Here is a 27,187-nt window from a genome sequence, read left to right on the forward strand (position 1 = left end):
ATAACTTTAACTTTAAATTATATTTATCGTCACCATGTACAACGACTTCTGTGGCACGCCCCCTTACACCGGGCTCTCGTGAGAGTGGGCGTTTCTTGTGTGGCGTAAACCAGCTTCAGGTAGAGTCAAAATGTCTCGCCTATGTTTTCAGCTCACACTTGAATTGAATTGGTGGAGTTAAACATTATATTTGTGTGCTTTTTAAATAAAACTTTCAGATAAATTTGGGCGAAATCAGGAAAACTCGTGAAACGTTACACTACACCTGACTCCCGCGTGCAGTGTAACAGATATGTAATCGTGACTCGTCTTGAAGAGGATCGATTCATAACCTTGGTACCGGTCTCGTTACCCTAATCGGGTACCTATCGGCCGTATTACAGATCAGAAACACAGGAAGGGAAAATGGCAATTCAAAGAACGGAAACTAAGCGTCCAAACGTCTGTTTCCAGGGACCGTGGACGCGTTGAGACGCGTTAGCTGCAGTGCAGCAGCATCTCGAGGGGTTTTCTTCTGTAGACTAAATGCAGGTCGGCTCAAGAGAAAAGGTTTGTGTGTTGGGACGCACCCTGAACCACGCGTTACAGTTCCACAGTCACGTGACATTGGCTCCTCCATGTTGTAGGAAGTCTCCTCGCTGCTGTCAGATTAGACTTTAATCTGAGGGGGAGGACACACTGTGAAGACGCCGTCTGCATCTTGGAGGGACTCGGTGTTTCTTCACACCGAGTAACGGTTCACCGCCTTCACGGGAGGCCGTTTGTTTCCTACAACACACGCTCTGCACGCAGAAGATGAAGCGACAGTTGTCCGTCGCTGTCTTTGCCGACACGTTAAAATGTTAGCTGGCTAACTAGCTGAAGAAAAGAGTAACTCAATCGGATTAGCGGACACGGCAGCCTCCCTCCAGGTATTAGTGGACTCGACAACTGTTACACACAAACGCTCGCTCTGGTCTTTCAGGTGTATTTCTTTGATCCAGTTTGTTTGTGTCAGAATTACTACTTTGTCCCGTAATTACTCGCTAGCATTAATGTTGCCGCAAGCTAGCTAGGTAATTAGCCAGCCGACCCACCACAAGAGCTCGAGCTCTGTTCGCGAGCTAATCTGCACCGTTTCGTTGGAAGGAGCGAACGTTACGTTAGAGCCTCCGGCCGTCAGTCAGGACGGAGCGGACGGCCGCCAGGCGGAGGTGCTAGCTCGTCTCCGGGCCAGCTGGCAGGAGAGCCCCCTCAAGACCTGATCCCGAAAGAAGCCGTCAGCCGAAGCAAAGATGTCAGGGAAGGATAAGGACAAAGACAAAGCGGAGAAACAGTCCACCACGGAGCGGCTGGTCAAAGGTGAGTGCCTCAAATGTGTCTCATTTCTAAATGATTTGACTACAAAGATAACGCGTGGTTTCAAAAACCACCTGTGGCTCAGGGGATAACTTTGTCCAAACCCCTTCCTGTCGAAGATGGCGTGTGGTTTATAATGTGTTACAGAATATAGTGCTACGACACCGATCTGTCACGTTGTAGAGAGATCATCATAGTCTATCTAGTGGAGCTTTGAAGCTGTTCCTTTTCACCAGGAGATGCTCAGAAATGGGGGTGAATCAGGGCATCTTTTTTTCCAATAATTGTTCAGGTTAGGATAATATTGGTAATACACCACCACATAGCTGAGGATAGTACTTCATAAATAAGTCCACTAATATCGGTAATACACCACCACATAGCTGAGGATAGTACTTCATAAATAAGTCCACAAATATAGGTAATACACCACCACATCGTGGCAATCAAGGGCGAGAAGTCATCCTGCGTCGGTGCCCAACCTCCTTGACATTTAGGAAGGATGAAATCTTAATTCACAAGAACGTGGCACACCCACGGTCTGCTCGGGTTACCGACAGAGCTTTTTTTTGACAAGATGGATTCTTCCAGGCTGAGGTTGTCCCGGCTCGCTGGACACGCGGGACACCGTTTGTTGTGTCTGCCCCGGGACGAGTCTGAGGTAGCTCCCTGGAGAGAGAACCAAACCCGTCGCTCGCTTAGTGCCAACGCAGCCGACCGTACATCCCCGTCTGTCGGCAAGGGCACTGGGAGAGTGTCCTTCCAGGGGACTGTGGAATGCTGAAGTGTGAGCCAGTGGGGGAGAGGGTGAGTTAATTGTGGAAAGAATCTCCCCAGTGATGTTCCCAACATGGCCAGCCACATGGTGGAGAGAGAGAGAGAGAGAGAGAGAATAGGAACAACGTGACAGGGAAGAAGAGACGGACGAAATGTAGACTGGAGTGAGGACGGCTCTACTTTCAGGGTGCGACCCCAAAACCGCTAATAGTCCCCGTATTACGACGTCATACGTTGTTGATGGTTGTAAAGATATGCATTAGAAATGCATGAAAATAATGCACGCTTCAAGGGCAAAATATCACTATAGGTGTATGGTTGGAATTGCCGACTCTTCAAAATCCGTAATAGTTGTTGCTCCTTTGTGGCTGTGCTGTTTGTAGTGTACCTGGTGGCTGTAAGAGGGCTTAACTGGTGGACTACCTAAAGACTAATGCTGCTCTGGTTGTGTAAGTCAACAGTTAAGCTCATTCGCTGCCGACCCGGTGCCTCAATCACTTGTTTTTAGCTGTTGTTTTTTACCCATTTTTCTCACTCAAGACAATACTTAGCTGGGCTCCATTTTGACATCACCGTTGCCTGATGTGACAAAAGATTCACATCAACTTTTGTTACAAATCGAAACCTGATTTGATGTGTTTGAAATCAAATCAGAGAGCAGGCCGGAGGGGGACGCACGGCGCAACACGATCGGCTGACGAGCGATGAGGAACGAACCCCCGAGGCCTGGCTGTGCCGCTGTGCCCGCGGTGTAATACATTCACCGATAATTAGAGCAATCTGAAGTGGACTTCACCATTCATCCTGCCACAGTCCGCTCCATTCATCTCCACCCGGCTGCATCTTTGTAATTCAAGCCTCCCTCTATTGTGTTGGTTTAGAAAACAATGGGCGAACATATCCCAAGCCCTGCTCGTATCAGCTGTCCCCAGACACTGTCCCCTCGGTGGGCAGGGTGGAGGACAGGGCTGTCTTTTGTCTTCTTCAGCCGTTTGTTGTCACGCCAGACGTGTCGGGCCGATGTGTGTCTGCCGGTTTTGAGGAGTTCATCAAACATTCATGCCAATTAGGCCATGCAGTTTTTCTAATAAGAAGCCGGACTCGGGACGGATGGCGGCATATACATTTTAAACCCCCCCCCCCTTCTTCATTGGGTCGTATGGTGGAAAAAACCAAGCTCACATCGGCGTCTCGGTCGTTCTCTGCCACCGCACGGTGTTTGGAGTGAGGGCTGCTGGCTGCCAGAGGTTCACTTGTATCTGTGTTTGAACAGACCGGTCCAGCCTTGATTGTACAGGCAAACCTACGTAGAATTCATTATCATTGTTATGATTGGGGGGTGTTCAGCTCTTTGGTATTGAGACCAGCTATTACCGTCCAGCATGGCCAATTAACGCTCGTCAATTTGACCCACGTGGTTGTCGCTCGAAACGCTTCGGCGGCCTGGTTATCGCGTGCCCATTGTGTCGTCGTCGTCTGCTTGGTTCATACTGGAGCCCGGCTTCAGAGTGACGAGGCTTTTAAGTAAGCAGCCCCTGAGTCTGGAAGCTCCTTGCTAATAGAGGCTTTACCTAATCCGTTCTTAAGGCTCGTACCTCAGCTTACAGCCCTCCTCGCGGCCGCGCCTCGTATAGGCCCGGGAGCTCTTACCTGGTTATTTATACCACACCGGTCAACAGCGCATAACAGCTTGTCCTCGGACACAGGCTAGCCAAGCTGGAGCTGTGCTCCGGCTTCTCCACAGAGCGCTGCAGGAATGAGTCCCAAAAAAAACAAAAATGAGTCAGCATTTTTTTGCGCTTCCGGTTCCCCTTTGTGTCGAAGTCGATAGGTGTTTTTTGGTTGGATGCCTGAATAAAGTCTGTTTAACACAAACCAAAGAGATGTCAACGTTTTGTTTTGCGACATACCTCTTTTTACTTCTGCCCATTGCGTTCACGCTTCAAACTAAAATGATAAGTGGTGTTCACTTGTCAACAAACGTGCAAGTATCATAAATGTTTGTTTGCCACAGAGCTCATTTTCTGCAATAATCCAAAATCTTATCAAAAGAAATGGATGGAACCAGTAGGATGCTACCTTCTGGGGTCGGCCTACAGAAACCCGTCATCCCTGCAGCGCTCTATTGCAGACCAGGCTATAGTCTGTGTCCTTACTAACATCAGTTACCAGCATATTCACTGGCTTTATTGAACCAGCAATAAATTCAACGGTGTCCGTGTGACAAACATTCCTTTAATAAAAGCGTCCGTGTTCCTCAAGTCCAGACTGATCTGAGTGAGAGTACACGAGGCTACCTCTGCTGCATCGCTGATTAGCAAACACGCACCCACACTAAAAATTCATCAACGCTTTCTTTCTCTCTCTTCCTTCACATTGCACTTTGATTTGCTCTGCGTGGGTGTGACAACGTTCTCAGAACGCCTCCTCTCCTCTCCTCTCTCCTCTCCTCCTCCACTAGCTCGGCTTATCGCACAGGGAGTGCTGACTTCCACGAGCCGACACAAGTATTTCTGTCACATCTGATGGCACAGGGTGTCCTGTGCACTGACCTGTGGATGCATTTGATGATATCAGGAATCCGGCATGAGAAGTGTGTGCTGAGGCAGTTTCCTCTGGTGTTAATGCTCAAAGGCGGTCGCTTTCGACGGTCCTGTTGTTATATTTGCTCTTCTGTGTTAACTTTCTTCATACCCTCCAGACCTCGCTAGCTGAACACCTTAATGTATTTGGTTTGTGCCTGGCCTGTTATTAGATGAACCAGCACTAACCACAAGCCCCGGATCGTACGCCGCTACTGTTTTCAACATGTGCAGCTGAGACGGTCTACTCATAATTTGAGTCACTTTTCGGGTTTCATATATAAGAAAGGAAATACAATGGAGCAAATACACCATCTACAGATGGTCATGTTTTTTAAGGCAGCCGATACGGATTGCTGATTGTTTACTTTGTTATAGTCTTCTGTCATGTTTTTTTGTTTTGCATAACAACATACATTTCAAATAATAAGAAAATAAAAGACAAGCTGCTTAGAGCTGGTGTTAGAAAGTTAAACACATGATAATTCCCTCTAATATCTATTTTATACAACTCCATTTAATATGATGCCTCTATGACCTACATAAGCAAAGGAGACCAAACCATATAGTTTATTTGAGCGCTCGTCATTGGTGCCATCGGGTCAGATTCTGCTCGGAAACGAGATGAAATAATGCAAGTTTAACAGAAACTGTTTTAGCTCAGACTCAAACCGGGCCTCCAGCAGCGACCAGCCCACCGCGGACAGACCCGGACAGACACCGCTGGAGGGGAGGGAGGCACTGGAGAACCAGAACCAGTGCTGAGCGGGGCAGACTGTCAGACCCTGGTGCTCAGAAACACTAGACCGCCGAAATCAACACAACATGAAAGTTCCTTGTAGTAGCTTTATGTTTCTTGCCAAAAACTACATTTCACAAGATAACATTTGAACACATCATGATAACTTTTTTCATGTACCTTCGCCCATTACTCATTTCTACTGAGCAGACGTGGAACAAATAATATGTAACTCAATGGACCCGTCCGTATGTTAGCGGTTAGCTCCGGTACTGCCAGCGTCACTAGCTCTCCTGTTATTTCAACATCGATTTGCTGTTCACAATGTTGCATTATCAGGGATCGGTGACTTGAAAGCAGTAAGTTATTTTCTGATTCTTACTTTCACTCTGATGGTTAAACTGCGTCATTAATACGCGGTTCACATGTGTGCCGAACCGTGGGGAGGATCCGTATGGATCACCTGTGGTCCGGTACACCTACGGATGTGACAATATCACATTTTATTGTGAAACAGTATAGAGAATACAATAAGTCACAATAAATTGATTGTGGTGAATGTCCACCTTTGGGATAATTGTGAATATGAAAAAGATTGTCTCACTCTTTGTCATGTTAAAAAATGCTTAATGTAAGACAGAAGAGATGCCAACGCATCCTATTTTGATTAATGATGACTGAAGATCATTGAAGATGGTTTGTACTGTAAAAAGACGTTCACTAAATAAAGATGCTTATCTGTGTCCTATGCAATTTTAGTCTTTTTAACTAAATGTAAGGCAAAGAACATTAAGAAAATGTTGTTGATCATTTATTTTGGACAGGGTCCCATGCCTAGTTACACCACTACTTTTCATACATTAACACTTTGTATAGTTCACTGCAGTAATGCTCCATTTGGGAGAATTGGATTGAATTATGGACACATATTACATATATGGCATACTGGTGAGTTTGTATAAAGAATTCTTTTTAGAGAATGTCTCATGTCTTAACTACACTGCTATCTCAATGTTAGTCAGTAATTACATTCAGCAGTTTTGGATGTGAAGCCGTCAGATCTCAGCCTGGGAAGCGTTGACTTCCAGCGCTGAGGGTAGCAGGATCGTGTAGGTGGTACGGAGCAGATGACTGAGAGAGGGGGTGGGTCAAGTGAGGTGCGGGGCTTCTTACTGTCTTGTCTTCTCCATCACCTGCACGGCATTATCACGTAGGCGTACGCGTCCCTCCTCTTGTGCTGGTGCCGTCATCTCGGCTCAGTCGATGCAAATGTCTCCTCTCACGATTACAGCGTTAGGAAGTGCAGCCTGAGACGCAGAAGGTTTCTCCAGGGGTCATATGTTCTAGATTACTGTCATGAAATTGACTTCTTTTCTGCACCTCATCTAATTGTCTTTTTAATACATTTTCAATTTGAAAAAGTTCTATACTCGTTCAACCTTTCTAAATGCAAAAAGAAGAACTCTAGTTGTGATTAACTCTAAGCTATTTATCCTCCCGACAGCTGTGCCGTACCCTCCGCAACACAAGCTGACGGTGAAGGAGCTATTTGAAAGTGGCAAGCCCAACGCCGAGCTGCTCCGCAACCACCTCGTCAAAGAGGGACGGGTGGAAGAGGACGTGGCTCTAAAGATCATCAACGACGGGGCCAACATCCTCCGCCAAGAGAAGTGCATGCTGGAAGTGGATGCACCGATAACAGGTAGGCCAGCAAGATGCTCGGTGAGAGCCCCGAGGGGACGCTGTGTCCCCTGACCACCTAAACACCTATATAACGTATGCACCACACGTAGTGTACAAGATCGGTCAATAGACAGACTTCCAGCGATGCCTTGTTAAGTAGTTTTTAAGAGAAACTATTGATTGTCTCCTGAGCAATACACCTAACATGACCTGCCACATGGAACGAACACACCAAGCCACGCCTCTAACTGCCAGTAGCTCCTCCCAGGAGCTTGATCGTCTGTGCTCTGCCTCACTGGACCAAACGCATTACTTTGAAGGCCAACCAGATGGATTTTCTTGCGATATGGGATCTCACGAGAACTCAGCTGCCGTGCAAGATGACAGTGCACCCCCCATGACATTGTTGTTTCCCCCGGCAATGCTAGAGTCTGGCTGTCATTTTGGGGCAAAAGGTCACACGAACATAGACTGTACCGAGCTGTACCCAGCATGCTCTTCAGCGGGTGTAACAGTTCATATTTTAGCGAGCGTCTGAGAACAAACTGTACCCAGCATGCAGTTTGGCAGTGTAACAGTTGATAGGGGTTCCCTCTCAGTACGCTACAGTGTGTAAATTACACACTACTAATAACTATGTCCTGTCGATCTCAAGAGCTCGCACTCGACACTGCACTTCCTCCAGTCCTTTGGGGGAAAGACGGCATGTTGATGGGATGGACGGTCACAAGGAAATGGAAAGACAGACGGACACTACTTCCATTTTCGTTGGATTCAGGACCGCATAGGTAGTATAGTGGAGCAGAGTAAACACAGCACCAACCTAGGCGTTATTCCATGCAACATTGCTGGTGTATACCCTGTTCTGAGCCAGACCCAAGGGCCTCGCAGGCTGTCGGAGTCAACTCCATCCTCAGAGATGACCTGTGAATGGCCTCAGTCCTAAACACTACATTCAGCACCCTCCGCATCCAACCGGCTCCCAAGAAAGTGTCCTACTTCAGTCTTTTTCCTCGTGTTTAACTTACTCAGCTCCACTCAAAACATCAAAAGTCATGGCGCAATGAATGAGTATTCATAGTTCACTTGTTTAGTAATGCATACCAAACCATAAATCAACTACTTTGAATCTGCATGTTTAATAAATCAAAATCATTTTAGTTTCTTTGTATGACTGGTTTCATAATAAAGCGACGTATACCACGGGATGTCCAGACAAGCAACTGTTTAAAATATCAGTAGTCCTAGTGTAACAGCAGTGTGTGTGTGTTTCTACAGTCTGCGGAGACGTCCATGGACAGTTCTTTGACCTTATGAAGCTGTTTGAAGTGGGGGGATCGCCCAGTAACACACGCTATCTCTTCCTCGGTGACTACGTAGATCGAGGATACTTCAGTATTGAGGTAAGCTGTTGCGTCTTCCGGGTTATTCGTTTGCAATGATTTCTTTTACATTTGAAATAAAAACCCTTTGTGTCGTATTGTGAAGATGTAGCGGTTAGCTCCTGTTTGTATTCACAGGTTTCATTCACCTTTGTCAGCGTGGTTTCTTAACTACCATTTAAATGTTCTGAACGTCTACATTTCTTATCAGAAATAAAAGTGAACATGGTGCATTGAACAATGTGATATGTTTCAGTGTATTGTCACAGCCACTCGCTGTTGGTTTGTGATGGGTTAATGAAATCTCTTTACTGTGGTTTGAACTGTACTTTAGGTCCTGATCTTTACGGGAGCCACAAACTGATGGCAGTGTTTAGGATGGGCCACATAGTTTCTGTGATAACAAGAGTTCAAACGGCTTTACCACAGATTCACTGACGGCTTGGCTAGCTGCGGCTGCTCTGTAACGTTCGCTTGTGACGGTTGTAACCGTGAGGTAAAGAACGCTGCACTGCATGCGAGAACATTTTGGTGTTCTTATTCTCAAACCTTTTGTTATGTATGGGGCCAATTTAAATGAATAGTGATGTCATTAGGCTATATTAATACATTTAGAATTGTATTACCCGATATTTAGAATTGCAGATTAAAAAGGATAATATCGACGTTTTAATGAAGTGTAATTTATGTAGGCTTTCAAACTCAAATTGTTTAAAAATGATAAAATATATAGTCCATTATTAAAAAACGTTTAACGGATAAAAGCAGACCAGTCGCACTCGACTCTTACGACATGTCGGGACCACTCGTAGTTTGTGCTGGTCCACTTAGCTGGTCTTGCGATACACTGGCAGAAGCCCAGGATGTAAAAAGATAAAGGTAAACTGAACTGCATGCTGGTATGTCCCATTTGGATTCTCCGGATGGTTAAGATGGTGGGTCAGAATAGCTACTAAAATCTTAAAGGCTTACCGCAGCGTTGCTTTGAGGATCTCACTTTAGTGCCAGATGACCAACTGGGTTTTGCGGTCTGAAGTTCTATTTCGATGAGGACTTCAAAGGGCACAGGTCGTACTTGCTTGTTAGATGGTTAAAAATGGAACAGAGAGCTGCAGTCTGGCTCCCTTAGTGAGACTCCTGGCCCAAGGGCCGTGGATTCATAGCAGTCACAATGGCTGAAACAAACGAAGGTCTCAAGATGACCACAGAAGACACGACTGTATTACATCTGGTGGTGTGGAGTAACCGTTCCACTGTGGAGCGCAGTGTAGAGAAAGAAGTGCTTTATGACAGTAGCTTGAGACAACACTAGCCGTTAGCATGACGCACAAAACTATGACCGAACTGTTGGTGGTCCAGTTGCATTGTGGGAATATCAGCGACAGGTTTTGCCAAGGAAGAAGAACGCTTGGAATAAAAGAAAACATTTCTTGTTCTGACGATTTTTGACCCATTTAGTTTTTGAACTGTCAGTGTTATAAGATGTAACTCTGTTGTTGTTCATTGTGTACACGTGACATCTGTCACACTCCATCCACGATGGAGGCTCCTCCATCGTGGATCCTCCATCCTGATGGAGGATCCTCCTCTGTTGCTCTCTAAGGTCTCTCCCTCTTTCCTCCCTCTTTAATGGTGGAGAAGGTTAAAGAGTTCTGGGACAGAGCATGTCCTATGTGTGCAGACTGTAAAGACCTCTGAGGCAAATTTGTGATTTTGGACTATTCAAAATATATTGAAAATTTAAATTGAATTGAAGTGATGTGAAAAAGGGAAACATTTAGTGTGACTGGTGCAGAGATGGGTTACTAGTTAGAGGTCGATATAATACCGATAGTTTAGAACGGGAAAAGCTGCTCTTTCTTTTTTAAATGGACAGTCTTTGACTTTACAAACTGGATAACCGTCGAACTGAACATCAAAGTCAACGTAATGGATGGATAACTACTGTGTGAGAGTCGACGAGGCAGTGTGCTAACATTTGGACCACTCTTTTGATGGGCTCCGGGCAGCACAGAGGTGGGTGAAATGTCACAGATGAAAGGAGCGGACTGAAAGAGCATAGGGAATGATGGGCTGATGCCCATTAAGGGTCAACATTTGACACTGGGATCATTTCCCCAAAGTGAAACTCTTCCTTCTCCCAAACCCAGAAGAGGTGGTCTTCTCCGCTTGTGAAACTGTTCAGCTTGTGGGCGTGTCCCTCATCCCCTGGTGTGATCAGAGGTGTCTAGAGTGCACATCCCACTGTGAAGCACTGACACGGAGCAGCTGATTCAAAGTAATGACTTCTGACATGATACGGTTTTATTCTGAACACAAGGCAGCGTGGAGGGACGTGTCCAGGAGGCACCCTCCGGTTCTGCTGAGTGTCTTAAAAAGTCCATTTACTTCTTCTCATTCATTCACCGTAAATTGGTCACCGGTCCGGATGGAATCATCACTGGGTCCTGGTCCGGACTGTGGTTCACCATTTAATGATGCCCGGACTAAATGATTAATCGATTAACCCACAAAACTATGGTCCGATTAATCAGTGGTTGTAACCCTACATTGGTCAAACCAATGCTCAAGCTGAGTCATTAGTAAGTTATTATAGTCAAATAACTAGTCTGTGTGTTTGTATGTATATATATATATATATATATATATATATATATATATATATATATATGTATATATATATATATATATATATATATATATGTATACATACATACATACATACATACATACATACATACATACATACATACATACATACATACATACATACACAGGTACGTTTTTCTACATATCAGAGGAAGCAGCTTTTCCTCATTTGCTGACTTGCTGCAAAGAGCCTGAAAGCTCCAGACTCTCTCGTTGTTTTTTCTTTTGCTGCTAGGGCTGAGAAACTCTCCTCCTACATTTGAAAGCGAGGCCACCGAGCTGCCTTCAGTCACAAATAAGACAGATATAGCAAAATGGATATCAGGATGTGGTCGCCATGGCAACATAAAGAGTCGCCTCTTGAAGCGGCGCGTTACCTTTTCCACAGGCCGGCAATCTGCTAGAGCGATCCATCTCAGTCTCTACTCTCCTCTTCCTCTGCCCGGTCCGTCCATAGAGACACAGACACACACACACACACACACACACACACACACACACACACACACACGGCTGAAGTGTGTCTGGGTTTGAGCTGACGGTAGCCAGTGTTCACGCTTTGTGTCATGTACCTTTGTCTGGCTCCAGGCTCTTCAGCACACGGCGGCAGAGGGCTGCTCTCATTAAAGCCTGTCAGCCTCCAACCTCCAACACGAGAGATCAAGTCACATTTATCTACGCTTTACTACCCCCCCAACATTAAAAGACAAAAAGACGAGTTAGTCGTGGCTCCTTCGTTCCATTTCTTCACTTCTGTGATTACACACCTGCTGACTCTCACCTCGCCGTCTCGTTCCAGCGATAGCGGGCCGCGGTTGGCGCATGTTAAGAGAGTGGGCTGAGAGGCAAAGTGGCAGCTAATTGAGCGGCGCCTTGACCGAGCACTGAAGAGAAAGCAAGTTCACCTGGCTTGTAAATGCTGCCCTGCTTTGTGTGTGTGTGTGTGTGTGTGTGTGTGTTTTTTTGTGTGTGTTTCTTTTAACTAGAGACTCTTAATATGGCAGAGAGGAATGTGTTTCTTCTCAGACGGGTTTGTGAAGGAACAAACAGATCTTTCTGCAACACACACCGTAGTTCATCATACGTGTGTTTGGATTCCTCGGCACAGTGCGAGTGGATCCATGTGACAGGAAGTCATTTGGTTCTGTTTTTAACGGTCATTACGGTCCGAATAGAGACGCAGCGAGCAATCGTCTGCCAATCAAAAACACATTTTTGTAGCTGAGCGGCCACGATTGGTGGCTGGCTGGCTCGTATTTTTTGTGCAGGTCACATTTACGTTACGTTGCACACAGCAGCACAGATGGTAACGAGACACACACACACACACACACACACACACACACACACACACACACACACACACACACACACGTCATCCTTGTTTATTTTCTTGGAGACATAAAGTCATAAATAAGCCGTGAAGGAACAACCTGAACACCATTCATTCCCATCATGCTGCACAGTGACCGGCTCGTCATGCAGTGATAATTGAGTATTGGGTGAAAGTAAATTGTAACGCTATCACGATGTGTTCAAATGTAGTCTTATAAAATATAAACTTAAATCCAGATGTTTGAAGATGTTTTCTCAGTAATATAAAATGGATTTTGTAGAAGGACTTATAACCTGTTAAAGTACCTAACTAGCTCCCTGCAGCTTATAATACATTCAAACTACTTGTGCTAAGAAAATACAATAATTAATTTCCTAATCATCTGAATTGTGTGTTTCTATAGACCGAAAGGGTAAAAAGATAACCTCCTTCCTCCTGCTGTCTGTCCTCAGTGTGTTCTCTACCTCTGGTCGCTCAAGATCAACCACCCCAGCACACTCTTCCTCCTGCGGGGGAACCACGAGTGCCGACACCTCACAGAGTACTTCACCTTCAAACAGGAATGTAAGTGCGGGCGCTTCTCTCGGCCACACGACGGACGGTCCAATACACTTGTGTTAGTGTGTGTGTGTGTGTGTGTGTGTGTGTGTGTGTGTTAGTGTGTGTGTGTGTGTGTGTGCGTGTGCGTGCGTGTGCGTGCGTGCATGCATGCTCTCTGCGCCGTTTCAGAGTGGCCTGTATCAATCAGGTTTCAGACGATGCCCGGGCGTGAGGGAGCGGCACGCCACTCGTAGTGTAAGTGCAGGCCGGCTGTCACTATTGCGGGTCGGTTTGATCGTCCTCTCCACGCTTAACGTGCACAAACGAGGACTTGAACAACTGCGAGGTGACTGACTCCCCTTAATTAAAGGACGTCACAAAAACGTCTGTAGGCTCATCAGGGAGTCCCGTCGCATGACGTGGGAATTCGTCAGTGTGAGAGAAGCCTTTTGTCTTCATGTTGCAGACTGTAAACTGCTGGAGCATGGAGAGCAGCCAGCGAAAAGTGTGTGTGTGTGTGTGTGTGTGTGTGTGTGTGTGTGTGTGTGTGTGTGTGTGTGTGTGTGTGTGTGTGTGTGTGTGTGTGTGTGTGTGTGTGTGTGTGTGTGTGTGTGTGTGTGTGTGTGGCAGGCAAGTGCGGAGGCTTTAGTATGCACACTCAGAAACAAAGATGGCCCTGCCAGCTGCAAACAGATGAAGCTCCCTTCATACCACCTCGTCTGTGTCGCCTTCCAGCGCTTCAGCTGGTGGTCGTTTGGGGCGTGACTCTTATAGAATTAAATCTATTTTGTTTCATAATGAAAGCAGTCAAGAGTACCTGTGTTTACTAAATGAGCAGGTGAAACGAGAACAAATAATAGATTCTTGGATGCATGCGTATTGTAGTTCTTCTCCATCGGTGGCTGAATGGAGTCTGTGTGATGACCTGTAGTGAGAGGAGACGGAGCGCCTCTGCTCCTCCATAGTCTTCAGTAGGATCATTGAGGCTGTTCATCTCTCTCAAGATGATTCAATGCAGATATCAATGCATGGTCTGTGGTACGATACGCAACGATACTTCCAGACTGAACAGTTTAGTATCAGTTTATAGTTATTATATAATTTATAGTTAATAAATGACAGTCCTGAGTATTCTCAGGACTGTCATTTATTAACTATTCGGATATGGCTTAATGCAGCTCATTGGCTCTGGTTGTAATTTAACCCTAAAAACCCAAATGAATTTTAGGAACTATTGTTGTAAGCTGCTTTCATTCTATGTTGCATTAAAAAAGTCTGAAGTAAGAACCCAGTGGAAACTGACAGCAGTTCAATCATAGCAACAGATGCTGCCTACCAACACATGGTAAGGGAACACAATTAATAATAATTTGATAAATGAATTGAATTTAAACGATGGTAGTGTGTTTACATTTCAACAACATTCACATCCATCGCACTTTAAAGTGTGTTGTCCAGCTTGCAGTTCTGAACACGGGTGATGAACAGTAGAACCCATAAGAGGGAACCCATTAGAGGGAACCCAACGCTCTCTAATCCAATGAGGAGAGGTGGGTGTCTCTTTGTCTCTGAACCTAAGAAGATTAGGCAGAACGCATTTTAACATGAATTGTTTGTGTCAAGGTTTAGTTTCATTTAAACACTTCAAAATGTCTTCAACAATTTCCACGCCTTACACAACTAAAGAGGACTCATTTTAAGTGCAAGGCTCTGATCTACAGACTTTTCTCTTTGACTTGAATGCAGCACTCACTCGGTACTCGAGCATTGCGTTCGGTTCCGTCTCCACCGCCCACGCTGTACTGTGTCACCTGGCTTAGCTCTGCGCGCTTTAAGGAAGTCCACTTCCTCCAGCCCTTAATCTGCCCTGCAGACGGTCCTACTCGCTCTACTGTGAGCTGCGTTCACCGTACGTCTGACGGACCTCGATATCTTCAAGGCATTACGGATCCTTCTAACCTCATCCTACTTTGTGTTTTCTGCAGGTAAAATAAAATACTCTGAACGGGTGTACGACGCCTGCATGGAGGCCTTTGACTGTCTGCCCCTCGCCGCCCTGCTCAACCAACAGTTCCTGTGTGTGCACGGCGGACTGTCACCAGAAATCAACTGCCTAGACGACATAAGGAAAGTAAGTGATCGCTCTAATCACTAAGCACGTGAAAAAAACACCATTCTGTCATCTAGAAGAAAAATAAATTGCCTGATTTTATTTATTTGAAATGTGTTTGAAATGTGTGTGTGTTTCTGCTCAACAGTTAGACCGGTTTAAAGAGCCTCCGGCATTCGGGCCCATGTGCGACCTGATTTGGGCGGACCCCGGCGAGGACTACGGCAGCGAAAAGTCAACCGAACACTTCAACCATAACTCCGTCAGAGGGTGCTCTTACTTTTTCAGGTATTTGACAGCATCACTCTAGCACCAAACAGAGCGGATACAAATACAGCACTTTATTTGTTTCTTTTCATTTCATATGGTCATATCATATCTTATGGTTTTCAAATAATGAAAGCCGCTTGATCAGAGTAGGAAACAACAGTCTGGCACCTGCTCATGCAGGCATGTCAACACATTGTCAGGAGGCAGTTTTTACTGTTGTGTGTGTTTTTAATAAAAGCTATAATGGTGCCAAAGTGAGCGTGATTCAGGTATTTTGATATGAGAACAGCTTAATTTGTCGATTTGAGTACAAGCACTTAGGAGCTGGGCCGAGCCCAGCTGCAATTGATTTAGTAAATCACTTGAGTAAACTAGCTAGCAGTACTAGCAATAACTTTACACACAAACTTAGTAATGGATTTACAAACAGCTGTTCAGTCAAATCCTTTCCTGGTCATGTTGATATTGATTTATCATTCCTGATGGATTAGTAGTAGTGAAGGAAAGAAAGGGAGTTAAAAACCCTCCTCGTCCGCTCCGGCTGTAGTCCAGCTTCTGTAGAGGCCAGCAGGGCCAATACACACCAGAGAGCTAGCTGTGGATGCTCAGAGGGCTTGGCACGCTGAGCGTACATATCAACGTATTTCCACAGGCAGTGAAGTCACGAGTGACCTCGTTCTGTTCCTTCAATGCTTTAACTCCACTCAGGGCTTTCTTTTAACGGTCTGTCTCTGGGTTTCTTTCTCGTTGCAGTTACTCGGCCGTCTGTGACTTTTTGGTAAATAATAACTTGCTGTCAGTAATAAGAGCCCATGAAGCACAGGATGCAGGGTAAGTAGAGTTGCCATTTTTCATTTCCAGCGTATTGTGAAAAAGAATATGCGGATGAGCCTTTTGGTCTGCGGCTCAACAGGTATCGGATGTACAGAAAAAGCCAGACCACAGGGTTCCCTTCTTTAATCACAATCTTCTCAGCTCCAAATTACCTCGACGTCTACAACAACAAAGGTCTCCGTCTTCTCCTTTCCCCTCCCTCTCGTTGTGTTTTTCCCCTGTTTACCAGGCTTCAGTCCTTGAACCTCTCTCTCTCTTTCAATCCCAGCTGCTGTGCTGAAGTATGAGAACAACGTGATGAACATCCGACAGTTCAACTGCTCCCCCCACCCTTACTGGCTGCCCAACTTCATGGATGTCTTCACATGGTCTTTGCCTTTTGTTGGGGAGAAAGGTACATTTGTTGTTTAATTAAAAGCAATGTGTGTGGAAAGCCCAAAATAGAACCTGTGTAGAGTTGACTTTGTGGAATCTACCGACCCCGACAAAGGCATCGTGTTGTCGGGTTCTCTGTCCCGTCCCAGGAAAGCCTTGAAGGAACGTCTTCACATTTGGACTCAAACATGAACTGATAAGAATTTGGTGGTCCAAATGTCACTGTGACCTCACAAAACGTTTCTGTCCATAACCCAAGAATGAATTTGCTGATTATGACAAGTTCACAAAAATGTCGATGTCAAAAAAAGACAATAGAGTGATGACATTTTGGACAGACGTGGACGTAAACTATGACTTGACTGGTTGGCGTAGGCACACGACCGTGAGTCGGTCATTTTAGTTTGGTAGTGAACTTGATGTTTTATCATTTGTTAGCCAATTTACTAAATTTGATGTTTTCAAAAACATCCACATTTGAAACTGTAAATGTTTCTGCCAAAAGGGAATGTTTGTAAACCAAAAAGCTAAAAAAGTTACATTATTGATCAAAACATTTGTCATTTGTTACTGTTACTCTTTGTTGCATGTAATTATGGTTCTATAGCTGCCTGGAGGACATCCAGATGTAATTCACATCAATGTAACCCTTCAGATAATTCAGATTTAGTTTCCACCTAATCACTAGACAAACATGTGAATTGATCAGTTTATGGAAGTGTTCAGTCAGTCACACAAAGCCTGCCTCAAACACAGCTTCTTGCCCCCCCCCACAGTGACGGAGATGCTGGTGAATGTTCTGAACATCTGCTCTGACGATGAGCTCATGTCGGAGGGAGACGACCTCTATGAAGGTAAGACGTCTGTTACATTAAACGACTGTTTGTTTTCACAACTGTTATTATTATTGCCCAGTTTTTAGTCTAAATTAGGGTTGTACCATGATGGTAAAAAAATACTTTTTCTTAGACATCACCATTGTGGCAAGAAACAAATGTAGAAAATTGGAAATATTTCACAATTTGTTGTTGTGGTTATTTTTATAAATTGAAAGGTGTACGTCAGCACCGAATGGCGGTTAACGTGTCCAGACATGAAAAGTTCACGTCATTGTGCAATGTTTTAGCTCTAATTGTCCAAACACGACTCAATTTGATTCAATTTATTTTGTATAGTCCAAGATCACAAATACAAATTCTCCTCAGAGGGCTTTACAATCTGTACACATGTGACATCCTCTGTCCCAGAACCCTCACATCAGAACCGGAACAACTCCCCCAAAGAACCCTCTAAAGGGAGGAAAGAGAAAGAGACCTTAGAGAGCACCAGAGGAGGATCCTCCATCAGGATGGAGTGTGATAGATGTCACGTGTACACAATGAACAACATAACAGAGTTACAACACATTCAATGCATATGAGAGGAGAGCGGGAACCTAAAAAACATTGGACCTCAAATTTTGGAATAAAAACTCATCTGGTTGTTTTTGTTCTGCAGCGGCAGGAAACAGAAGGATCAGATCAGATCAGATCAACTCAAAATGAACAGGAAACCAAAAAAGCCTTGTTTCACAAACACTCGACAGTCCTCTCTCGACAATGATGAAGATGAAGATGTTACTGGCTCCAGTCTATAAATGCTGCACACCTGGGTTGTAGATTTTCTCCCTGGTTCTGTTCTCTTATTCTGTAAATTTCATTTTCAGTTTAGTTGTTGAAGTGGATGAGTAGAAAACGAGTCCCGGCACGCACTCCTAGAATGCTGGGAGCTGTACAGCGCTTTATACGCCACAGTCTAGGTCCCACATGTCTGATGCTGACGAGGGAGTTCTGCCGCTATGCTTTGAAACGCATACTTAAACCCTCAGTTCATCTCTCACGTGTTTCATCCTAGGCTTTCGTACAACGCCTTGTTCATTTTAAGGAAGTGCTAAAAAGGAATGGATAGCAAAGGATGTAAACGTCTGTACGTAACACTCAAGGTGGTCTTAACCTCAACGCTCTGAAACTCGTTCCAGGTGGAACCTCGGCGATGCGCAAGGAGGTCATCCGGAACAAGATCCGCGCCGTGGGGAAGATGGCCCGGGTCTTCGCAGTCCTCAGGTCTGTCCCCCGTCCTTTTGATCTACTCGTGGTGGCACTCAGATCACAGTGAGCTCTGTGCAAATCGAACCGCAGGTCAGCTGAGTGCACAATGGAGTTGTGATTGAAAACACAATGTTAGGATTAATGAGCTGGCACGAGATGAGTCACGACGCAGGCAGACCGTGTAATGACATAATGCTGCTGCATTAGAGGGTATTTCAGAAACAAAATGAAGATTTACAAATATATCCTGATCATTAATAGCTTTGACTTTGACCACAGTGCTTTGCAAGAGGAATGTAATGTCATGTGCACACAGTTATTCGAAAGTCCTATTTCAGTTGTTAATCCCAGTTTCCTCCGACTCAGCAAAGAGGAGAAAAAGATGGATGATATGAAAATTCAAGTGTGTCAACACGAATCTCAACACGATAGCGATCCTTAAAAACATCGCCGTGGCTGCTAAAATTGACACAAGTTGTCACTGACCCACTTACAGAGCCGGGTCACTTTAGAGCCGACAGTCCGTCTAGTGAGGATTGAACCTGTGACCTCGTGGTTACTGGCTTACCGGCTTGCTGACGTGTAACGTGTGTGCACGCCCTGTTTTTGTTTTTGTTTTTGGACCAGGGAGGAAAGCGAGAATGTGCTCACGCTGAAAGGCCTCACCCCAACTGGAACTCTTCCCGTGGGAGTGTTGTCGGGGGGGAAGCAGACCTTGCAGACCGGTAAGTGTCTTTTATACTCGGTCGCTGCCGTTCAGCCCCTCGTAGTGATACGGGCGGGTCAAAAAGTGACAAAGCAGCGATCCGAGTGAGTTAATAATAACTCCCCTCCTTCTGTCTCTCTCCCTGTCTCTCACTCACACACACACACACACACACACCAAGTGCTGCAGCGGTTTGCGGGTCGGGCTCTTCTCATACTGGGGTGCGGATAATAAATAACGTCACTAACCCCTGAGGAAACTCCTTGTCACCAAGCATGTGGTTTTGTTTTTTGCTCAAGTATTTGCTGCGAGCAAATATATATTTTTATATCTATGTAGAATGCTGAAGAATTGTAAACACTGAGTCAGTGGCAATATGGAATTATAGAATATATCATGTAACCTTAATCCCATCCCATTCTCAATGTAGACGTTCAGAAATACTAAACAGTAACCGGTTGTTACCTTTGAGCAGGGCCTGGCTAGCTATCTGCCCCTGTTTCTAGTATTTATGCTAAGCTAAGCTAACCACCTGCTAGCTCCAGCTGATTTCTATATTATTTATATATCATTATTTTTTAAACTGTGTTTATCATCAATATAGTTATATCGAACAGTAGCCTACATGCTAGCCCCCACACGTACATACACACAGCTATTCACAGACCAGAACAACAGCAGCGCTGATAAATATCATAGAATAGATTAAAAAGGAAAGGAAAGTGGGAGAGGGCAGATTCAAATAAAATAAAAAATATAATATAAACAATAAAATATACAATATAAACTTGATCAAAATATAATGTGCCACCATTATCAAGTTCCAGGGACTCCTCGTTACCTCTGCTCTGTTGCCTGTAGCTGTCCATTACTTTCAATATGCCAATAACGTGTCTGTCTATCTATCTATCATCTATCTATTATCTATCTATCTATTATCTATCATCTATCTATCTATCTATCTATCTCGTCAAGAGCATTTCACCTGACATTTTATTTAATCTTCAGAATGAATCTTCAGAATATTGCTCCAGCTCATATTTGCTGTACAGAGGTGCTAACCCTAACCCTTGGTATATATTCAGATATTCACATCTAACTCTCTGCTATAAAGCAAATACGTGTTTATCCCAAAGATAATGATCAGTGGACGTAAACGCTCAAAGACATCTACACCACAACACTTTATACAAATGAAACCAAAAATAGATCTGAGATACATCTTTGGTAGAAACACTGCTGTCTGTCCCCACATCCCGTTTAGGTGGACTAGCTTCCTGTGCCGCTTGTCCCTTTTAAAGGGTTCTAGATCAATGACGCCATGCCACAGGAAGCACACACTAGACTAGACTGACTGGAGAGAGTCACCCTGTCACCTGGAAGTGGCCACTGCCCCTCTGATGTAAAGGCCTGGCCTCGCCCGCTGGGAGGACCTGTTGGGGAGTCTGGAGCTTCCAGGAGGAGACCACACGTTGCTGACCTTTTGCTCCCTCAGCCACAGTTTTCAGATCAGCCGCTTTGAACTATGGGAGGGCAGCTGATTGTGTATTTATGTCCACCCCTCTCCACTCTTCACTTTAATTTGCTGCTACTGTACTACTGCTGATATTGTGGAGGGGGGGGGGGTTAACATCTGCAGGCCGCTATCCCAATACAGCTCTCAATCATCTTGAATGCAAAGCCATTTTTCTGAGGAATCGCACTCCATGCACTCAGATGATTTTCTACATTTGGATATTGAATTCGACGATACACCCGCACATCCAATAAGAAGTGAATTAGTTTTGTGTCATCAAATAGGAAGAAACATTCTTTTCAAAGGAGAAATGTTAATTAATGAAATGAGCTCTCCCTTCCTGTGAGGCTGCGCTGTACACATGTGTCCTCATCGCCTCGGCCTTAGACTCTGAGCGCTCAGCCAAATCCCCCCCCCCCGGCTCTCCACTCCTAAGTCCTCGTGACCCTTTAACACCAACACCGTCTTAACCCTCCAGCAGGCTTCCTCTCTCTGACCTCCCACCCACCATCCATAATGACAGGCCTCATGTTGGCCTGTATGCTGTCTGTTTACCGTTTGACATTACTGTTTGACTACTTTGCTGTCTCTGATGACTCACCCTTCTCCCCCCCCCCCCCCTTCTTCAACTCCCTTTAACATAGCTACGATTGAGGCAGCTAAAGCACAAGGTACGCATGGCTGTCGGGCTCAAATCTCATTACTTTGTTTTGTGTGTGATGTCCACCGTTTAAACACAACCCCACCTTTAAAGTGTCCCCGCTGTCTGTCTCACTGACTGTGGTATCTCTGTAGATGACTTAATCGCCGGTTGCTCTTGCATTGTCAGTGTCTGTCGGATCACACTGGTCACTGTACCAAGTTATGTACTCGGTGGCAGAATAAAAGAATCATAGATTATATATGAACATATCACAAATTGAAAAGAAGCTTGTGTACGACTGAAACTACTACAACAAAGTGTTTTGGGAGCAACAGTTGCATGAGACGGTCTGTTAAATGCATTAGAGGTACTTCTTCATGTTTTCTTAGTTGAGGCTCGAGTCGGTCCATGCTGCAGAAGGGCTCTCATGTGTATCAGGCTCGCTCCTTGTTGACAAGGATTTCCCGGCTTTGGTCACAAAGGCCTTTTTCTGCCAAGTGTAGCTCCCCACACAGAGAAAAGCTCACTAAGACCCGACTCAGATCAGACCAGGGACATCCCTACCGGGGACATTTTCAGAAGCTAATCCTGTTACGTTGGGCTATTGCTACACCGTCTGCCCCTTCTGGTTGAGACTGGCAGCCGTGTGCTTCAACAGGTATCGAATACATGAATGTAAAATATTTAGTCCTATCAATAGATATGGGAGTACAGTATCACCTCACAGGCAGAATAACTTGAAGCAGTGCTTCAACCTTTGTTTGTGTCTGATTAAGTTGGTTTTAAGTTAATTTTGAGTTTTAACTGTGTATCTATTACTTTAAGCTATCTAGCTCGACTTATTTGTTACTTTTAGCTTATTCTTACTGTTTATTCTTTACTTTTAACTAAGTATTTAATTAATTTGTCCATCAATTGTGGCTATAATGTATCTGTTTATTCTTTACTTTAGTCTTATTATTTTAACCATAGATTGATCACTTTAGTCTTATTATTGTAACCATAGATTGATCACTTTAGTCTTATTATTTTAACAATAGATTGATCACTTTAGTCTTATTTTAACCATAGATTGATCACTTTAGTCTTATTTTAACCATAGATTGATCACTTTAGTCTTATTATTGTAACCATAGATTGATCACTTTAGTCTTATTATTGTAACCATAGATTGATCACTTTAGTCTTATTTTAACCATAGATTGATCACTTTAGTCTTATTATTGTAACCATAGATTGATCACTTTAGTCTTATTATTTTAACCATAGATTGATCACTTTAGTCTTATTATTGTAACCATAGATTGATCATTTTTGTCTTATTATTGTAACCATAGATTGATCACTTTAGTCTTATTATTGTAACCATAGATTGATCACTTTAGTCTTATTATTTTAACGATAGATTGATCACTTTAGTCTTATTCTAACCATAGATTGATCACTTTAGTCTTATTATTCTAACCATAGATTGATCACTTTAGTCTTATTATTTTAACAATAGATTGATCACTTTAGTCTTATTATTGTAACCATAGATTGATCACTTTAGTCTTATTATTTTAACAATAGATTGATCACTGTGTGTGTTCTCGCTGCTCACGCGGCTGTAAGGTGTCCCAGCAGTGAAGCTAGTGGTTTCTATTGGATGTTCAACACCAATATGTAAATATATCTCTTTGATCAAATTTTATATTTTTGAGCTACTCCAAAATCTTCCCATGTTCCCGTGGCTACTGCAGAAGTAGCCTCTGGGGCTGTGAATCACTGAGTCTTCATGTCCCAGATCTCTGGTTGTGCAAGAGTACCCTGGATGTCCTTTGAATGTTGATCCACCTCTATAACCTCCCCTGGGCGTGTTCGTCTCACCTTTGAATTGATGATTGAAATGATTGAAGAGTATTTCTGAACGCTCCCTCACAAGTCTCCTTTTCATTTGCACACATTTTCTGGTTTCCTCGGCTGTTTCCGGACTTTACGTAAGTCTACCAAGTGTGAGGTGTTTAACTGTTCTAGCTTAGGAGGCGTTGTTTACCTGTGCATGTGTTCACTGGTCGTCTGTACTGTGCTAGGCTGACGCTGTGTTTTGTGCTCATTACATTCAATTCTACAAGGAGTCCCTTTGGAGTTTCTGAAGGTCCGCAGCCTCTGATCTGATTGTTCTTATTTGGTGTCTCTTCAGCCATTCAAGGCTTCTCTCCCACGAGGAAGATTCGTAACTTCGAGGAGGCGCGCGGCCTGGACCGGATAAACGAGCGGATGCCGCCACGTAAAGACGGCCAGCAGCCGGACGGCACCACGATCAACACCAACACCTCCAACAAGAATGGCACTGACGGATAGGCCCCCTTCACTGCTCCCCCTCTCCCTCTGTCTCCTCCTCCCTCTGTCTCCTCCTCCTTCTGTCTCCTCCCTCCTCTGTCTCCTCCCTCCTCTGTCTCCTCCTCCCTCTGTCTCCTCCTCCCTCTGTGTCCTCCTCCCTCTGTCTCCTCCTCCCTCTGTCTCCTCCTGCCTCTGTCTCCTCCCTCCTCTGGCTCCTCCTCCCTCTGTCTCCTCCTCTGATACAGCCTGTTGACCTTCTGCCCTCTCAGTCGATCGGGGAAAGAAGGCGGACGAATCGGTTGATAAAAACGAAAGGATGCGATTGTGCTGGAAACCACTTCCAGTTGCTGAAAAAATATATATATATCATGTGTCATCTGGGGGGAAAAATATTTATTAAATATATTAGATATATTGTTTAATAGCAACAAATCGTTCACTGAAGACATTTTGCAGTCCAAATGAAGTCCTAACTTCTACATTAACAAAATAAAAATATACTTTTATAAACTTGAGTCGATACAGAGAGATGCAGACTTATCCAGGAGTTTTAGTCACTTTAAGTTGTTTTTTATTGTTCTCCGTGAGTTTGGTAAGGGAACATTTGAAGTACAAATACTGTAGACTCAACGGTCTTGTTTGGATCTTGCCGAGACGTTTTTGGCCCTTGAGGTTCTACACACAGTGCAGTGTTTGCTTATTGTGCGTCAGCCGAAGGATTAATGATGCATGGGTTGAGAGGTGAGAAAAGAATAAGGGAAGTAAATGGTATCAGGACAATTATTACAAATTGATATTTTATACTTGAAAAAAGGAATTTAATGAAGACTTGTAGTCCTATTTATAAATTTTACACAAAACTTTGATGAATCCCCAAAGATGCTGAATGTGTTTTTGTTCAGTATTTTCTTTCTGTATTCTACTTTGCGAATGAAACGTTCACAAACGTCCTTCTATAAAGTGAAGGCTTATTGCTTTGCGTGCGATGGTAGTTGCTGTTCCGTGCTGGTTATGACTTGTATTCACTTTGATGGCAACTGGGATGTTCTCGCTCCGCTAAACCAAAAAAAAAAGAAATATACAGTACAGCGTGACGTATTCTATCAAAACAAGCAAGACCTGCCGATACTCCGCGTACCGGTCGGAAGCACTGGAGTTAAGCCAGCTCTCCGGGGTTGAGCACGGCGCACCAAGAGTACGGCACGAGAAACCAAAACCGACGAAACGTTTTTTCTCTTCAGTTGTCTTTTTTGGACAAAAGGACAAAGCAGAGGAGCTGTCCTCAAACAGACTTGATGCTCATTATTGCTTAGGAAACCTCAGTGTATTTAACAGGATTTTGTCAGTATGATTTGTTTATTGTCAGACACTTCAAAAAAAAAAGTGCTTTTGGGTCTTTTGATTTTTTTTTCTGAAGCTGCATCAGTATCTCCATCTACTGTTGATTATACAGAATGCAGATGTTTTTTTTAATTGTGACAAGGGTGCACATCGCACGAGGGAAATGTTTGACATTCAGTGGAACGACGACGTGCCCAGACACAATGGACCGAGTCGTTCCCTCGTCAGGGTCGATACTCTAAAAGGTACCGCCACACTAACGACTGTCTGTCGAGGCCTAAAGAGTACTGTAATCATCTCAACCACAGCTGACTCGTACATACAGTATATATTACTTTTGAATCCCCGTGGTCGCATCGTGATGGGGGCAGTTAACGCTCGCTGGTGTGCTCCCAAGTGTTCAGCCATCCACCTCCACTCCTCCTCACAGGCACTCCCAGCCCTTTAAGACGTGCTTTCACTGAGACACACGACCAACTCAACCGGTGCTTCGACACACCTGACTGTAATTCTGTTCTCTTTTTGTCATTCAAAAAGAAAAGGTGGGGAAATAACCGTTACGATTTGCCATTCTCTTGTGAATTTACCCTCTTTTTTTGTATTTTCAAATGAGGCTTTTGCGCTCGTGTGCCATGCCACCTTGGCCACACGTCAAGATCTGTGTGTGTGTGTGTGTGTGTGTGTGTGTGTGTGTGTGTGTGTGTGTGTGGGTGTGTGGGTGGGTGGGTGGGTGGGTGGATGGCGAGACTTTCAGTCACACATGATTTTTAAAGATTCAATGTCCGTAATATTAATCTTGATATCCTTAAAATTTGCAAAATATTGTTGTTTGCCGTTACGTTCAGTAGGCTTCTGGGAAAGCTCCCTAAAGATGAAGTATTTCGGTTTTGTTTTAAAGTTGAGGCTTTATTGGGTGAGCCGTACAGTATGCTGACCTCCTGTTAGGTCCTATTACATATCTCGCAGAATGTAAAGAAAGTTATTGTTCATTAAGAATCTTATAATAGTTGTAAAAAAGGGTGGAAACAAAAAAAAAAACTGTACCGTATTTGTCATGCGAGGCCATTAAATCTTTTACGTAGATGTATCACTTGAAACAAAAGAATAAAATTCAAATACAGTTTTATTTGACTCGTCTTGGATGTGTTATTATTTTACCGTATGGCTCTCTTTATGATTTTCAGAGTGTTACTATAGCATAAAGATAGTTCATGGTGTAATGTCTACCTGGGCAGAGGTTGAAGTCAATCTCCCTGTGTGTGTGTGTGTGTGTGTTGTAATACAACTTTCTGTGTGCTTTGTTTATGTAGCTGGCATGTTAGCGCGTGTGCCCCACTGGCTAGCTCGCGGTCGCCGCTCTGCACTGCTCTCATACGGCGAGGATAAGGTCCCGTTCCGCCCTCAGGTAAACACTGTTCGCTCTGTCAGCACTGTTGCCCTCGTTTGCACTGTTAGCGCTCTTAGCTCTGTTAGCTGCGAGCCGCCTGCTCAGCTGCCACCGCGTTGAGAGCTGTGTGGAATTACAAGATTTGCTCCGAATCTTGTATTTAGCTCTTTTTAAGCTACATCAGATCATTTTGAACTTCAGCGCCTCCAAATAAAGGTCTCTGAATTTTGATTGCCTCTTTATAAAGGTGCTGCAGGAATGAGTCCTAAAACCCAGAAATGATTTAGCATTTTTTGCACTTCCAGGCTCTAGTTTTATTTAATTAGTTTTTGGTTAAATGCCTGAACCTGTGTTTGCCACAGAAAAGATTTTCTACCAAAATCCAATAAAAAATCCCGTTGTGGTTTTGTCGAGGGAACCAGTGGGAGCTAACTTCCGGGGTTGACCAACAACACGTCATCACTGATGTTCATGTCATGTTGGTTGTTCCGCTGCTCCCAAGAGGACGAAGCATGAACAAAAAATCGATGCAGCTTTAAGACAAATGTGTTTTCTCAAAAAAAAGCTTTA

At 44.2% G+C, this 27,187-nt stretch overlaps 1 protein-coding gene across 3 annotated transcripts; it reads left to right on the forward strand.

Moving 5' to 3' along the window:
- Nucleotides 1-288: 288 nt before the first annotated feature.
- ppp3cca (protein phosphatase 3, catalytic subunit, gamma isozyme, a) lies at nt 289-26,356 on the forward strand. Of its 3 annotated transcripts, none has more exons than XM_068720718.1 (14): nt 289-1,341; nt 6,941-7,138; nt 8,398-8,522; nt 12,939-13,050; nt 15,012-15,157; nt 15,285-15,424; nt 16,160-16,237; nt 16,320-16,414; nt 16,509-16,634; nt 17,392-17,469; nt 18,633-18,717; nt 19,330-19,427; nt 21,569-21,595; nt 23,750-26,356. In XM_068720718.1, exons 1-14 carry the CDS (start codon nt 1,275-1,277, stop codon nt 23,908-23,910), a joined length of 1,536 nt encoding a protein of 511 aa, XP_068576819.1. In that variant the 5' UTR covers nt 289-1,274; the 3' UTR covers nt 23,911-26,356. The 3 variants fall into 3 exon arrangements, with proteins under 3 accessions (XP_068576819.1, XP_068576820.1, XP_068576821.1); XM_068720719.1 differs by having other exon boundaries at nt 290-1,341; nt 23,759-26,356; XM_068720720.1 differs by lacking the exon at nt 21,569-21,595 and having other exon boundaries at nt 290-1,341.
- The last annotated feature ends 831 nt before the right edge of the window (nt 26,357-27,187 follow it).

This window comes from Cebidichthys violaceus, unplaced genomic scaffold, assembly GCF_023349555.1.
Source record: "Cebidichthys violaceus isolate CVI_PGR_0920_01 unplaced genomic scaffold, fCebVio1.0.p SCAF_26, whole genome shotgun sequence".
NCBI lineage: Eukaryota > Metazoa > Chordata > Actinopteri > Perciformes > Stichaeidae > Cebidichthys > Cebidichthys violaceus.